This window comes from Haliotis cracherodii, unplaced genomic scaffold (assembly GCF_022045235.1).
Source record: "Haliotis cracherodii isolate W230 unplaced genomic scaffold, xgHalCrac1.p SCAF_5, whole genome shotgun sequence".
Lineage (NCBI taxonomy): Eukaryota > Metazoa > Mollusca > Gastropoda > Lepetellida > Haliotidae > Haliotis > Haliotis cracherodii.
The window spans coordinates 63,724,048-63,741,606 of record NW_027266308.1 but is presented as its reverse complement, the minus strand read 5'-3'; the positions used below and the strand labels follow the sequence as shown (position 1 = coordinate 63,741,606).

At 41.8% G+C, this 17,559-nt stretch overlaps 1 protein-coding gene across 1 annotated transcript; it reads right to left on the bottom strand.

Moving 5' to 3' along the window:
• Nucleotides 1-2,798: 2,798 nt before the first annotated feature.
• Nucleotides 2,799-15,982, bottom strand: LOC139442452 (uncharacterized). Its single transcript, XM_071223262.1, has 14 exons — nucleotides 15,716-15,982; nucleotides 15,236-15,313; nucleotides 13,914-14,144; nucleotides 11,320-11,373; nucleotides 10,721-10,954; nucleotides 9,185-9,238; nucleotides 8,545-8,778; nucleotides 8,109-8,162; nucleotides 7,421-7,645; nucleotides 6,134-6,187; nucleotides 5,644-5,880; nucleotides 4,096-4,215; nucleotides 3,876-3,965; nucleotides 2,799-2,891 (listed from the first exon to the last, which is right to left on the bottom strand). The coding sequence occupies exons 1-13, from the start codon at nucleotides 15,881-15,883 to the stop codon at nucleotides 3,876-3,878; spliced, it is 1,833 nt and encodes a 610-aa protein (XP_071079363.1). The 5' UTR covers nucleotides 15,884-15,982; the 3' UTR covers nucleotides 2,799-2,891.
• Between the last annotated feature and the right edge of the window lie 1,577 nt (nucleotides 15,983-17,559).

Below are 17,559 nucleotides of genomic sequence, written 5' to 3'. Positions count from 1 at the left end.
AATCATTTCGTACATCTGTTTGTGGTGGTAGACACTGGAAGAGATTTCTTCCCATAATACCTCAGATGTATCATGCTACTACTTATCGTGCAAGTGGTGAGACTCCAGCTATATTGTTTCTCCAGGGATATCAAGACCAAATTGCTTGTGCTACATTCCGTTGAGTCTGATCTTTTGTTGGCCAAGAAGTTGAAATATGCAGAGAAATGAAAGCATATGCAGAGAAGAAGCAAGCTGTGACACAACTTACTGTTGATGAAGGTGACTTTTTGTATAAGACCAAGATTACATAGCTTAAATTGCTACATACAGTTGATACTGACCTAGTTCCAAAAGAACTCATGCCTAATAGAGCTTCGCCTACACATGTGACAATGCTTGTGACAGATAATGGATCTTCTGATTCTGTTGCTGGTAGATCAAGAATTGATGAGAGACTTGATTGAGATTGTGTCATTGTTGGACCCGGTGTAAAGTCTGAAAGTATGAAAGTATACCCCCCGTCCCGACCCCGGCGTAGATTCTGTGAATGTATTACACCCATCTGACTATATTTAGAAGTATTAGAATGTAAATGGACAAATAATTAGATGATTTTAATGATGTGATATTTTCCATAGACTCTATTCTTGATACTGTGATACATACCTCCCCAAACACCAAAGGTACTTACAGACACAAGTGCATACTTATAATTGGTTTCAAAATGATTTTATATGCAATAAAAAGTAGTTAGGTCTATTCACAAAGCATATTACAGATGGGTATATATTGCAGCAGTGTGTGTGGTGGTGGGGGGCAGCTTACACCGGGAGTCCAGTGGGTAGTTGGGTAGTGTTCCAGACGCTAATGTGCCTGTAGATGTTCCACCACAATCCCAGAGATTGCCTGATAAGCCAGTTCATTTCAAACGTTATGTGTTGACATGAACGTTCACTGTTGCGAATCTAGAACATGTTCAACATGCAGCATGTGCTGAAGTGACGTTTTGACTTTTGGAACAAATTCATACCATGTCTTGACAGTGTTCATAAACGATAAACTATGCGTCTTGATGTTAGTAAATAGGTCCACATAATTTCTTCCGTATCACCTTTGGAAAAGACTACATTCGTTAGCCTTTGATGCTAAGTTTGTGGGTCTGAATCCAACAGGAGACAAAATATTTTTTAGAAATTGTTATATAATCACGGTAAATGATAAGTAACACAAGTTGTTCCGTCATTGCCAAGTGGTGGTAAATTCAGTTCCTTAAGCTATAGTTTTTCAAGTGACATACCTTTTTGTTAAACCAAAATGCAACACAAGGTTGTTATGCCAGAAGGCTGACTCATCTGGATGTACAGGCATTTCCACTGACTCATTTCTTGTGGAAAGAAAACAGAGGGTGGCGTGATCCTTAACAGTTGTGTAGGATACCTGTGTATCCATTATTATCAGCTAAACTCTCTATTTCATTTAAGCATGAAATGTGTTTATGTTTGCATTATCTGCAAATAACCTGTGTCTTTATTGTTTGTGAAAGGCAAGAAGCTCAAATCTGTTCACAATGGAGAATGTTATAGTTCTTGGTGGGACACGGGGCGGGATCGTATGACTTGTGTATTAAGGAAAGATGGGGAAGCCTAGTGCTTGAAATGTTCAGTTCCAAACAATGTACAATGTGAGACGCTTATTCACGTTGTCCCCAGCTTTGATATTACTATGCCACCCATACAAACACATGCAAAGGCAAGTCAACTGATCATCTGAAAAAACACGGGAACATATGGTACAAGTGAAAATGGGAAACTGCATTGGGCATTATTTTGGTCACTGATGTGTCAAATTTAGAAATATCCTCAATGTGTCTACCAGAGGTGATCAAAGTAGGACACAATTTATTGTACCATGTGAAGAATCATTGCATGGAGATGGGTTAAAAAGAAAAATGTCTCCAACTTTACGAAACAGTTTTTGCTGATGTCAGTATATAAATCTTCCCAAGGACCTCAAAATGAACCATGTTACAGCGGTCCCGCGTGGGCCAGTTTTATTGTCTTGGCCGAGACAGATTCTCTTTTGTCTTTTTTAGTAAATGTTACTAAGTTAGTGATATGTCTCGGGGTCAAAATGACATGGTTCAAGTAAATAAAAGCGACAAAAATATTTTCATAAAGATAAGATTTTTTTAACTAACACCAGAGTCCTTTGTACAATACCGACTATATCATGAGCATGTGTTTATGAATCATCATCAAATAGTGATGATACCAGGTGTTCGCGAAAGGTGTGCTGGCATAACAGACTTGGTGTTACCATAGCAGCAAATATTCTAAAAATAGCTTAGCATGTAAAACGTCCAACACACTTTTGATAGGAATATATAGAAAACAAGGCCTTTGTGGCTGTAGACACAAGGCAAGACTTTATCCAAATCAGCTTGGGCTTAGGAATAAGTATAATGTCAACATATCTGCAAAAGGTCCAAACTTATTTTAGTTTTATCAAGATTTACCTTGATACAAGTTAAGATGTAAAATCATACTAAGGTGTCAATTCTCCTTTGCAAGCCAATGTGCCTGTTGGCAAAGGATGCAACCCCATCAGCAATAAATCATTCTGACTAGCATTTATACAAATTGGTCACAATAATTGTAAGAGACCGAACAATGTACCAACGAATTCTGCACCAATACGGTCAATGAACATTGCTTCTGTTGCAAATGACATTCTGACTGTCTATTCTTAGCATATGTAATACTCAAGGAAAGGTAAACACAGCTAATACAATCAAATATTATCCGAAACAACTATAGAAATAGCAACATTGTATTATGACAAGAATACAGCAGGATCGTTTGAAGAGACAGCGAGCATAGTTATATCTCTGTGGAAAGGTTTCAACCCATCTGAAATGGAATTCAAACAGAGAATCAATAACGTGTCAACGTCAAATCAAGCTGTCTTTTTTAAATTGGCTTTAAAGTATACTGATAATTATATAAGTGGACCTTATGAATGCATTTCTGATACAAATATATTCACCTGACATATGTTTCGCTAGTCCGAGCAGAACTATTTGTGTTTCAGAACATGAAGTAAAAGTGTCAAAACCCTTTCAATATCCATAATATATATGAATTGTCAATGCAAAGGAATAACCACCCTACATTTTCTGCCGAAACAGATTCCACTTGGCGTAAAGGGCAAATAGCTGTTGAAATTGTATGAATGGACCACTGACAATCAGTGAAGACACACGGTGTTTGCTCAAAAGGGTGACCATGTCCTGCCCTACCCGCCATTCATACAATTTGCATAAAGGGCAAATAGCTGTGGAAGTAAGTATCTATTGCCTATACTCCTGCCATGCGACGTCAGCCTATAAACAAACCGGACAATCAAGTGATCGATGAACTAGACAATCCAGTGACACGAGAGTACCATTACTGATTTTGTAGAAACGGTATGTTAAGTTGTATGTTGAATTACGTCTACTGTAAATCTCTGCCAAAAGCGGTGTCGATTGTATGTGAAAGAGTATCGCTATCAAATGACCTGGAGCAAGGCACACTGTTAGAGAACAACGGCGAGCTACAAAGAATACTTGGTAAAGTCAGAATTACGAGTCGGTTATTCTTTATATTACATGTAGTCTTTTTCTTAGAAAAATTTAAAAACATGTGGGATTCCTGATCTGAACGACAATGAAACATGGATGATGTCATCTTCAACCATATGTATTCATATGACATCATGTTGAGATGGACTCATGTGAAACCCAATGAAGATAAGCCAATCAGAATGAAGCACACATTATGATGCCCAGGGGGTATTACTCAAATTATGTACACCTATGTCCGTATCCCTATGGGTAAAATAATATAGCATACCTAGGACAGCTGACCACACGAGTCGGATACCAGCTGATATTTAGGATCACTCCACGCCTGGTACCACACCGACACCGTGCACGTCATACGCTGCAGCAAAGAAACAAAGACTCACCAACCTAAATAACAAAGACTTAATAAAACAAAACAAGCCATCACGAGAAATCTTATTTTCCCCGACACCTTGTTTCTGAAGCACATGGCCCTTATCTCTGTTTACCTGGGGCATGCTGTTGCTGGCGGGACAGTCGGTGATTCCTTTGCCGGTGTTGTCGCCGTTGTTCATGCAAATGGATGTCACAAGGTGAAGGTCAAACGAGTACTTGATGCCAGCCACAACCTGTAGACAGTCAAATTGATCCTCAACAACAGAATAACACGACCTTACGTCAAATACCACCCCTAGAGGATTCGATACTGGTAAGGGGCGGGACGTTAAGGGGTGGTGGCTGGGGGAGAGGGGTGGGGGGTGGGGTGGGGATTGGGGGGGGGGAGCCGGGTTCAGGGGGGAGTGTCAGAATGTTGAGATATTTGTTTGGTTCTGAAAAGAGAGCTAAGATTTGTTAAGGTGCACTTCAAATTCAACCTATGAAAAGAATGTTTAAGTTTTCTCACTGTTCACTAAACCATGATAACTATACAAATGTAAGTGCATTTGAAACAGAACCATGAAAATAGCATTATATAAAATAGTAAATAAATGACCATTATTTACAACACCACGTGTAGCAAAACCCAGACAATTTGACATGTTTGTACTCTCATCTACTGGAGGAGGAATGTACTTGTCAATTTCTGAAAGGATGTGGATGATGGACAATAAGTAGCATAACCTTTAAAGAAAAAAAGAAAGGTTACCAAACTGAATGTCGGCTTAAATTACACCCGATGGTATTTTTGAATGACATTGCCTCCCCTTTGGCCCACAAAATGCGACTATGGCATTTCTGCAAACCATTTCAGAGGCAATAAAGAAATGAATTGGCGTTACATACCAATATGTAGATGACATAATACTTTCGTAAACGTTTCTGGAACATTTGAGTCACCTGAAGGCAGTGTTCCAAAAGATAAATGAAGCAGGACTCACTCTTAAACCAAGCAAATGTAAATTTGCGACAAAACATGTACCTTCTCTGGGCATATCTTCAGCAAAGATGGCCTTCAAAGCCTTCAAAATTAGATTCAGTCACACAGTTATGTGTCATTTCTTAGATTTGTCCTCGTATTATCACAATTTTAGCAAACCTTTCTGGCATCGCCGCCCCTCTGTACAACCTTCTGTAAAAAGATGTGTCTTTTGAATGGTCCAACAATTGCCAACAGGAATTCGAAAAGCTAAAACAAGCCCTTACAACAGCCCCCATCCTTGCATAGCCCAACCGTAACTTGGAATGCTGTTGTTAATTCATGTCTTTTGACCATACAAGTATCTGCCTGTTCTGTTTTTAGGAACAATGCTGATTAGTAACGTTTCTTTTGCTCGTCACCCCCACCCCTAGAAATCAAATGGTCTGCCCCGAAATGGGAAATAAAGGCTACAAAGGGTTATATCATTAGTGCAATCCTAAGGCATTCTTTGTATGCCAACATGAACACATACGAATGGCCCGTTTACAGTTCTTTTTATTGTTCACATCTAGAGTGTTCGGTAGTAAGCGTAGGGTATAAAACGTTGCATCATTGGTTCAATCTTCAGGGATTCCTTGTATTCCTTTTGATGAAAGAACTGACTGAGGATGATCACGTTTAATGTTATGGGGTATACCTGTTGTGTGATGTTGTCGACTTTCTCCGCCACCATCCGGAACATGTTGTTCATCTTTGCATTCAAAGCGTCTTCTGCAAACGACACAGCTTGCTGCACTGGAGCCGTAAGATTGGCGCGCTCCACACCTCCCAGAAAAAGACCTCTTTTGTTTACTGCTTTGCATGAGTGTTGTGTCACATGACCCATAGAATTCATCGATACTTGCCGCCAAAGAGTGATATCACACACCTGGGTCTGTTACGACATACATACAAGATGCAGCAGTCTATACAGAGTAAACATCAACAATATTTAAATGAAAGAAATTTATATATTTTACATGAAATAGATTTAATTCACTAATTGATTAATAACAGTTTCATGTCTGTGAAGCGTTGCTTCATCAAGATACTGAGGTGTAGAGAATGTGCTTCACTGTCTGACAAAACAATCTGATTACGATGTGCCTAAGGTAGTAGGGGTAACTGATAGGTGAAACTACACTTACGCTGCTTCCCTGGCGGACCCGGATCTTAAAGAAGTAGTTCGTCCCGGCAACAACCTTTAATTCCAGAGATTCAGTGTGAGCGTTGAAAACGACAATTCCACATTCTTTAGCAAATAAATTACCGACCAAAAGTAAGGGAATGATCCTGAAGGTGTAATGACGAGACATGTCTGTAAAATAATATTTAGGAAGTGAAGATCAATATCTGTTGTGTCCACCGTGTTGGGCGATACAAGCACGATGCCTTGATGGCATACTGTTGAATAACTTGCATATGATTACCCTTGGTATTGCCCACCATTCCGCCTGAAAAGCTAACTGAAGCTGAGCCACGTTAGCTGGGTCTCTGGCGTACACACTCCACCCGAGAACATCCCACGGATGCTCAATTGGGGACATGTCATAGGACTTAGCGGGGTCCAGTCCAATGTACGAATACATGTACCTTCTCATCAGAGATAATCGGTGATGACCTGGGCACGATGTGGTCTGGCATTGTCATCTTGGCCAGTCAAACGTTCATTCACAATAACCGAATCCGTTTGCCTGCCATGTGTGATACCATCCCACACCATGATACTACTGCCCCTATGCCAATCGTGGTCAAGAATCACTGACATATTGCTCGCCGCTACATCATCAACAACATTGATCTTTGAATCGTAGCAAAACCTTGATTCATCCGTAAACATGACGTAAGCTCACATTAGCGTACTGCCCGTCCCTGGTGTTGCCTAGTCTACTGCAATCTTTGCTGCCTATGATAAGCTGGTAGGGTTAACACCCTTCACAGGACACCTTGCTTCCAGCCGACTGCATATAGCTGGTTTTTAACGATATATGTTGAAATTTGCCCTCCTCTTTTGTACGACATTATGTACTGATAACAGGAGCAGATTCTTATCTATTGCGTAGTGCTGTTGATGTAATGAGATGATCTCGTCTAGGTGTCGTTTGACGATACTTGTCCCACATGCGAGTAATTACACTTTTTGATCTGCCAAACATTGAGGCAACTGGGATACTGATGTCATTCCTCTATCGTACCCACAATTCGCCATTTTGTCTGTTCATTGTCTGTGATTGTGAGTTCCCACTTTGGCTTCAATGTGCACATGCAAGACGTGCTGTTTATGCATGATGTGAAATGTCATTGTCATTAGATGCTACCAACCAAACCAACCAGCCAGCCAGCCAACCAACCAACAAACCAGCCAACCAACTAAGCAATAGAGAGCTATATCTAATATTCCATGGTGCTTTTTGCTACGACAGAATGAGACGTACCTGGGTTTTAGCAGAAATAAGTTCAACATATGTTCTATGTGTGGAGTCAAGCGCGTTCGCTGTTTCGACGGCATAATGTGCCAAATACTGAACGAATCGGTCGTGGATGTCCGCGTCAGTAGCAGCTCCTAGTTGACGTTTGGTTTGTCCGGAACAGTGGTGATCTGTAACCTGCTTCGTGTTGGTCCAGGATTGGTACCAAACCCTCACTTCACACAGCTGGGTCTGAGGGTGTACAGCACAAACACTAACTTAGTGAGGAAGTGAGTATGGTTTAATGAGGGTTTAAAAATATCACAACAGGGGGTACTCATTCGAACTATAGTCTTAAGCATTCGGAGTAAACTCTTGAAACAACAGTCCCAACAGCCCCAACGGCTTAAAGACCGTGTACCGTACTTGAACTGTACTATGCGAATCAATATTCACGTCAAAGGCGTTTAAGTATATGACTGGTCAAAGCAAGTTGATATATGGCACAGGAACGAAGAATTGTGCCTTCAAGATAAACTTTGTTGACAACATATCTTTGTATCTTTGTTTAGTTTGAGGAAGAACTTAAGAGCAATAAAAAAACTCGTTTATAAAGCGTTATGGGTTATCTTATTATGAGAAATGAAATGCTCTTTTCACATTTTCAATCTCATAGTGTACATGTTACAACCCCTGAAAACAAATCTTAGCTCACCTTATCTCCATTCTGAAGACTCAGGGTAAGAATGTAGTTAATACCGGCGACGATCTGAAAAAAAGACATTTTTAAAACACGAAGACTTGGGTTGCATATGAATCAAAACGGACAACGTTAGTCTAGAACATGAAGTCTAATATCCCCCCCCCCTCTTTCCCTTCTCCCCACAGTGGATAAAAGGGTATAATATGATGATTGTAGGTCTACAGAGCCAGGCTTTAAACTTTTAGAGGCATAGAACATTTCATACCATCACTGAGAAAATAATTGACTGCAGAAGACAACGCCATTAGGTACAATGGTGAAATGGACTGTCGTTACAAATATGCTATGTTCATTTAGATAAAGGTATTTGGACACTTGATATCCATTAACTGTTCTTCTGCAATTATGCATTATAAACAATAAAACACATTAACAGAAACATCCGTACTTGTTTTCCGGCATTTACGACTTTGACTAGAGAGTTCTGTTCTCCTTGAAGTCCGTTGATCTCCGTGACAGCGAAGTTGGCCACTTCCTGAATCTCTGCACTGTTGACGTCCACAGCAGTCACGCCCCCGAGAAGACCCACTGCACGCTTTGTCACCTGGGCACAGCTGTGCTGTGTCATCTCCACTTTGTTGAGCCAGGGCTGAGACCAGACCTCTACGTCACAGATCTGGGTCTGAGATCAGACAGTTGGTTTAATGATCAGGTAACAGGTATAGAATAGAGGTTTAGTTGTACAGGTGCAGCATTACAGGTGTACCTCTGAGAATGTTTCTAACTTCTGTCCAGATCTTCACGTTATAGATCAGGATCTGGAGGCAGACAGGGCTTAATGATAAAGCAACATGGCATCATGGTATGAATGAAGCAGTACTGTACACATGTTGCTCAAGGTGAAAAAATATGTGCTTCAGGTGTAACTGTACAGATGTTGCTTCACAAGTGTAACTGTACACATGTAGCATTATACATACAGAGGTACACAGTTAGTGCTACAGAGGCATGTTTGTTGAATTGCCTTACAATATAAACTATATCACCCTGAAGACATCTTTCAAAACAAATTATAAACCAGGACTCACCTTGTCACCTTCCTTGATACGTATGGCCAGGATGTAGTTCATTCCAGAAACAACCTGAAATGTTTGAAGAACTCTGTGAAGAGAGACACACACGCAACCTCATTGCGAACCATGTATACGTTCACTGCGTGTCGTGTGTGTTTCATAGTTTCAGTGACTAATGAAACAAGTACTGACAAGACATTTCTGACAAATGAGATCAGATAGACAAACAACCCTCTGACAATCAAAAAGCACTACCATTGTTAGCTGTTGCTACATTTTTATCACGATATTGAAGCACAAAAACTGGTGATGTGTTCATCCCAAATAATGGAGCTCAGAGTTCATACAGCGATTTCAGGGGCCTATGTCTGGGTTCTTCTAGATGAAACCCGTAATTCAAAGGTTCAATAGCGAGTAAACCATCCACGTGTCCAAATGACGGCCCCAACACTGTGTCTCATCAGGCGCTGCAGCTGCAAGGATGTTCAAGGATGTCCCACATGTGCCCCAGCGGATTCAGATCTGGCGAGCAAAGGCAGAGTCAGCACATCGTTGTTCTGGAGGTGGCTCTCACTGCACGAGAACGATGAGTTCTGACGTAATCTTCCATGAACGGAGGTCTTGTGGCGAGTGGCTGGTTATTGAAATGACGGACAGCAACTGGTTCCAGGACATATCAGATGTACTGATTACATCTGAGGCTGCCTTGAAAAGTGACCGGGTCCAGCTTGCAGTCTTGTGAGATACATTCCAAAGCATTGCCGAGCCTCGCCCATAAGGGACACATGAGCAGATATTCCTTGGTGTATGGGTCACATACCTGTGCCTCCAAAGCTTCAGTCAAATGGAATCTTTGATAGTATTCTGCTAGTAGGGGCGTTTGATGAATTTCCTGGACGCCATTCCTGCTGCTCTCAGGTGGTTCCCAAGGTTCTGGTGGACAGAAGTCGATTGGATAGCCATTATCCATTCAGGATGGGACTCGTTGCAAATGGCTGTCGTCGTACTAATTTAATCAGTGTCCTGTCAACACGCTTTGACGTCACGGGAGGTCGTACAGACCATGGGAGGTCTTTCACAGCATCGGTTTGACCATGGTTTCGAACAAGTCGCCTGATGACTGTGTAATGGTAGCTCATGAGAGCTCTGAAGGACAAACTCGTGGAAGGCATTCCGACTGTTTTTCATCTTTGCATCCCTGATATCCTCCTTTGTGCCATGTTCACAGGGAATGAATAAACATTACAAGTCGGATTTAAATACCCAAATGTGATGCCTGATTAAGTATCTCATGGGGTCCTCTTTTCATGTGTCTATACCATTTTCCCTGACACAAGCATGCATTTGTTAAGGGTCACATAGTGTATGCAGTCAATCGAATTTTGTAGAATTATGTAATATTCACACAGTAAAAGCATGTTTGTTCCTCCAACCAATATTGTTTATCTGACTGTAGCATGAATTATGTTAGAAACACACAGTTAATTATGTTTCACCTGTACATGGTAACGTTGATTACTACGATGTTAACACACAAAATGCTGGCCTTACCTGAGCCTTGGCTGAGATTATTTGCTCCATGCTGTTGTTGGCACCCTGCAGTCCGTTGATCTCTCCCAGGGCAAAGCTGGCCGCGTTCAGAACTTCAAGACTGTTGACATCCACGTTGTACAGACCCCCGGGTATACCTATGTCACGCCTTTTGGCGCTGGTGCAGCTATGGTGGATCATATTGGTCATGTGGCTCCAAGGCTGGTCCCAGATAGTCACATCACAGATTTGAGTCTGAAACACACACACACACAGTAATCAATTACACGATCAAGACGCATATATACGTGTGGTTAGATGTATTTACTGAAAATTCTGATCCATGACACGACATATGTATAAGCTGGAAACGGTGGTTCATTACACGACCTAGAGGTATTAGCCAGATACGGTGATTCATTACACGACCAGGTCACGTGGCTGGACAAAGCTGATGGCATTGCTGAGTAAACTTCAAATGTCTCAATCCTAGGCAAACAAACTTCAGCTGGAGTAGTATGAAGGTTTTATGAAATATATTTACTTTTAAAAAAGCAACAAAACCCTTCCCATAATGACAAAAAATCTCTGTTGAAAACACGTTTTTATACGAGACATACCCGGGTTCCATCACTCAGGCGGATCTTCAGGATGTAGTTGATGCCAGCAACCACCTGACATGATATCAAATTGTTGCATTGAGGCCAGAGAAAACTCAGATCTTCTCTTGATAATGACATATGATCAATATCGGACAGAACACCCACACAGAGAAACCAGGAAACGACAACAAACATCAAAACTTAAAAAAGATAGACGACGTAGTCATAACACACAAAATGCACATTTATAAATACTGTTTTGTCATAACTGTATATTCATAAACGGTGACTGAGGTCAGTAATCAACTCTAGAAATTCTCCTATTGGTCAATTCCAAAGAAATAGACATTATCAGGTTTCAGTGTTCATGGTTAGTGTTTATTCGGGTATTTACTATCCCAAAACACACAACCGTGATCACGTTTTTATCAAATAATGTCATTCCTATATCTCATTACGTAACAAGGTCAGTCAGTCTGAAAGTGACAACTTGTCAATTCAGTTCCAACTGAAACACTATCTTGACGACAGTGACGTAACTACCACATAGCAAAAAAAAAATATTTTCAATTTGCGTTTCGCTGCAATCCATCGGTCCGCCCACTGGAGTAGTTTCCCATTACGAAAGGGAAGCTACTTTAGTCTGTAAGACGCCAAGTTTTTTTACGTTTCGTAACGGGATTACAGATTTCAGATTTCCCACACAGTCGCAAAATGAAACAAGGTATATTTCGGACATATACTGAACTGCAAAAGAAACGTCACCCCAAGTAACATTGCTGAAAAGTTGTCTTTAAATATCTGGGTAATTTTTGTCAAACTTTCTAAAATTTAACATTACCTTGTCCGGAAAAATGAAATTTGATGACAAAAAAACAAAGCGGATGACAATAAAACGGATCGCCCAAACGCATCACGGCAATGGCCATGGTAACCCGATGCACGTGAGTTCCGTGCAAATTGAAATGCACATGCGTTCCCCTATTTCTTGCCCTATAAAAATCCACCCAGATCGGATAACATTCATTCGTTATTGAATTGCTACCACATGCCAAGATTGACAAGAAATCATCGACACCAAGCCCTTGGACAATTGCAAGCTGGACAAACCGCCTGGCAAGTAGCCAATGCATTTCAAGTCCACGTAAGGACCATATACAGGCCCCAGCAACGGCACCAGACCACCAACACTACAGATAGTGGAAGATCAAGGGTCACAACTCGACGTCAGGATCGTCAGATTGTGCGACAGCATCTTCAAGATCGCTTTGTTACTGCTGCGGAAACTGCTCGACAGACCATGGGGATACACCAGAGACACATTAGTGCGTACACCGTGCGTCGACGATTGACGAGCAGACACCTCCACTGTCACAGGCCACACTGAGGACCCATTCTGACACCACATCATCGCCGGGACCGTCTTCAGTGGGCAACACAGCACCAACATTGGCGCCACCAGCAGTGGAGAAGAGTCCTCTTCTCAGACGAGAGCCGTTACAGTGTCTCAACAGCAATGGCAGAGAGAGAGTCTGTCGACACCGTGGGGAACGTTATTCAGATGCTTGTGTTGTTGAGAGAGACTCGTGGGGTGGTCCGAGCATCATGGTGTGGGGTGGAATTGGTCTAGCACAGAGGGTCGGCCCTGTGGTCTTCCAGAACATCGGTCCAGGGAGAGGCAATGGTGTCACAGCAGCTCGGTACATTGATCAAGTCTTGAGACCACACGCTATACCTCATTTGGCACGTCGCCCCAACCACGAATTTCAGCATGATAACGCCCGTGACCAAACTGCGAGAGCAACAAGAGACTTCCTCCAGCAGAACGGCATCAGAACCATGCAGTGACCTGCCCTCAGTCCCGATTTAAATCCCACTGAGCACCTGTAGGACGAGATTCAAAGACGGCTGAATGACGTCCGACCAAGGCCGACAACTGCAGCTGAACTGCATCAGGCGTTCCTCAGAGTGTGGGCTCATGTGCCTATGACCTTCATTAACCGCTTCATCCATTCCATGTATCGACGTTGAACGGCCGTCATCAATGCACATGGCGGACACACGAGAACTGACTTGTGATGCCATTTTCTCAGAGACTAATGTTGTGTTTCACTTTAAGAATATTTGACACTTTAATATCAACCTTGATGATCAGTTTTGCCAAGTTTCATCTTTTTAGTATGTCTCAAAGTATGTTTACAGTGTTTGGACAAATAAGGTTTCTCATATATCTATCCATGGTGACGTTTCTTTTGTGCTTCAGTATATTTCATCGTAATGCAATTGTGTTTAATTCGAGGTCTACAAGTACAGAAATGTAACAGATACCTCGACTGTATTGATATTTTCCGTGTCACAGACTATTATTTATGTAATGATAACAATTATTATTGTAATTTGTCCAGGTACCCGACCATTAGTTCTGAATCGATCGCCGATTGACAAGGGTGATGCCATATTTGTTTGTAAACACTGAAAGTAGTACCCACCTGACATCTCACATTTGCATCTTTATCCGAAAATGACCCTTTATCCGACTTTAGCCTACCGAGAAACCTACCCATTATATAATATATGCAAGATATGATATTTTTATCCTCCTACTTACATACCTGGGTGTTGGCAGAGATGACTTGGTCCAGACTGTTGTGAGTCCCCTGTAGGCCGTTCAGTGTAAACACAGCATAGATCGCCAGCCTCTGGATTTCTGGATCGGTGACATTGACGGGGGTTGGAGCACCAACAAGCCCGGCCCTCTTGCTGCTTGTAGTACATCCTTGCGTGGTTAATCGCTTGCCGTGTAGAATTGAATCAGAATAAAGGGTGACATCGCAGATCTGAGTCTGAAACACATCACTGCAATCATGTTATAAAGGCGTTGAAATATGAATATCAAAAGGCTGTTCTCAGGATATGGTGTGTAATTTCAGGCACACTTGTTATCCTGCTTCTTTTGATATCCACCTTACTACCGCACTGCAGTTTCATGTTCATTCTTGATTTGATGAGCTGCCATGAGCAAAGTCCTGTAACATGTCACGGGAGAGGTTGGGTACTCTAAAGACCCTGGCTCGAACCCACACATGGTTACAATGTGTTAAAAGGGTTATCTCCCATTAGTTAGACAGCCAGTTGTCAGACACTGAAGTAGGGGATTAATTAGGGCAGTACCCACAACAATGGTACAGTCCTACTCAGTGAGGGATTAATTAGGAATGTCTCAAGGTTCATTGTTTGATCGTTCTATGCCTTGGTCAGAAGACTCCAGTTCAGTTTTTAGATGCTGTGGGCGACCTCCTGAAACTTGCCTAAAGACCTTAGTCTGACAACAGGATGAACCGAGTATGACGTTGTGTACATATCATGACTCAATTTAATATATGTGTATATACATCTGATGTAACAGCCAAATCTGAGATGAACGTTTATAAAATAAGTACATCTGACTTAACACGTCTTTTTGTTTTGTTATATTTTGATGTTTAGCTATGGGTCATTCCATTATAAATCAAGGTAACAGCATTGCACTTTGTTGTGCACGCAACCAGAAAAGTTGTTATTTTGAGGTGTCTAACAACTGGCTGTCTAACTAATGGGAGGACACCGTTAAAAGCGAGTATGACGCTACTCAGTCACTCATCAAATACTGCTGCCCCTAAACGCCCGCATCCCCGTCGAGACCAACAAGGACAGAAGCAACATCTGTAGTAATGTTGTCGCCAGATGTTGATGGACTGGGTCAACGTGCCCTGCGCATCCGACAGCAGACGTAGTGAGTGAGAGTGACAGAGGCACATTAGCATGTTAGCAGCTATATATATGTCAAGGAATGGCTCGTACGCAATGTTACACAGGTCTATACCGTATATCTGATATCCTGTGACATATGGCCTGAATATTTCCGTGAAGGTGTAAAACTCTGAAGAGAACTCACCGTCTGTCCGTTCTGCACCTTGAGGGTCAGGAAGTAGTTGAAGCCAGCAATGCCGAAGGCACCGGCGCCAGGGACAACCTGTGAGGGAGGACAGTAATTGAGTCCAATGATGAAATAAATGGTATGAATCACGTGCATTATCGATAGCAAATGATAAATTGCAAGTGTTGTTTAACGCAGCTGTTTATCCAGGAATATGCGAGTTGTTGTAAGTACTTGATTTTGGACCAGGCAAACCAGTGTTACCATGACAACAACCCAGGCAACCTGGACAACTGATCCACTTAATTTGGCTTTGCGCCAATCTTAACATACTGGGGACTTACCTGTCCCCGGAATCTTTGTTTACGATCTGTTTTGAAACAAACCCAAATATACACGTTCAAGGTGTGAAATTTAGACGGACAATGCCTTTGGCGGATCAGGTGAGGTACACTCACTATTTACTACGGAAGTAGGGACAGGCATATAGACACCTACCTGAGTTTTAGCATTCAGAACAGACACGAGGCTTGCGTTCAGCTGGGTAACGGCGAAGCTTGACATCTGCTGAATGTCGCCTCTGGTCACGTCAGCATTCTTGGGGCTGCTTAAGAGTTGCGACGTGGCTAGTGGTAACACCACCAGGACCAGAGCTAGTATGTTCATTTCTTTGTGTAAGTAAAGTGGAACTATAATCCCTACTGAAATGACTGCTCTTTATATATGTGAAAACCGGCCTACGTTCAGCTGTTGTGTCCCAAGGTTGCCTGTGTGGGCTTGTTGATCTCTGTTTTGTCACATGACTCGCGGCGTCCGAGGTCAGCGATAATGTTTCCTGTTGCATAATATATAGTTACACTTTCTACATGCCTGTTTAAATATCATCAGAGCTCAAGTCTAAAAAAACACCACGAATCACATTTTGAATAAAGGTACGTAAGCTTATTGCAGTTATATATACTTAAAGGTAAGGCTGCAAAAAAAATATAAAAAATCCGTACCACTGCACGCTAACTCTTACAGTCCACTTTCGAATTAAAGGTTCTGAGGAGAGAGTGAATTGTGGTTCCAAGTGAGTGACTTGACACCTAATATGTATGCTGACGTAGAACATATGTACATCATGTATATTGAATCAACCGTTATAAGAGGATGTTCCTTTACTGCCTACTGAACCATCACCAAGAACGTGGTCAAAGGTTGCCATTGATATGGTTGGTCCTGTAGGAACAAATTTCTTGTTCACGATGGACTATGTTTCATCTTATCCATGTGCGGTGTTGATCCTAGACATTACCTCCACTGTGATAGAAGGACTGGTGAGGTTATTGTCGGAGCACTGTTTCCCTGATGGTATTGTAACTGACAATGGTAGGCAGTTTGTCAGTGAACAGTTTACAAAGTATATCCGAAAGACTGGGGTCATACATATTCGTTCATCACCTCATTTTCCCAAAAGAAGATTGATCGTTTTCATAGACTTCTGAAGAAATCATTTCGTACATCTGGTAGTGGTGGAAGACACTGGAAGAGATTTCTTCCCATAATACTTCAGATGTATCATGCTACTACTTATCGTGCAAGTGGTGAGACTCCAGCTGTAATATTTCTCAACATGGTATTTCAAGAAAGAATTGCCTGTGCTACATTTCGTTGAGCCTGATCTTTTGATGACCAAGAAGTTGAAATATGCAGAGAAAACGATAGCATATGCAGATAGGAAGCATGCTGCGACACAACATATACTCAACAACAAAAGTTCCCGTGACACAAATATTTTAGTGTATTTTTCAAACAAGTAAAGTTTACTTTTCAATATTGTAGTACATGTATGGAATCAAGTCACAAAAAACGCAACTGCTTCAGAAAAGCATGCATTCCATGCAAAAGTTGACTTTTATGCAAGCCCCATGCATTTCACTACCCAAGAATGGGTATAGATACATGTGCGTTAACGGGATTCCATATGCATTGTTTAGCGTCGTGCTGACAACAACCACTCAGAAAAACAACAAAATTACGCAATTATTCAACATTACGAAATGCCACGCCTGTCCGAAAATGAGCGTCTGCGAGCCATTGGTATGCTTGTAGCAGGATCGAGTCAACGTGATGTTACAAGACAATTTAACTTCCACAGAAACACCATTTTGTGTTTATGGCAACGTTGGCAACAGACGAATGCAGTCAGAGACCATCCTCGGAGTGGCAGGCCACGCGTAACCAATAATTGACACGACAACTGGATTAGAACAAAACACCCACGAAATCGATTCCAGCCAGCAACAGTGACTGCAAGAAGCATCCCTGGCATTCGACAAATATCTTCACAAACCGTACGT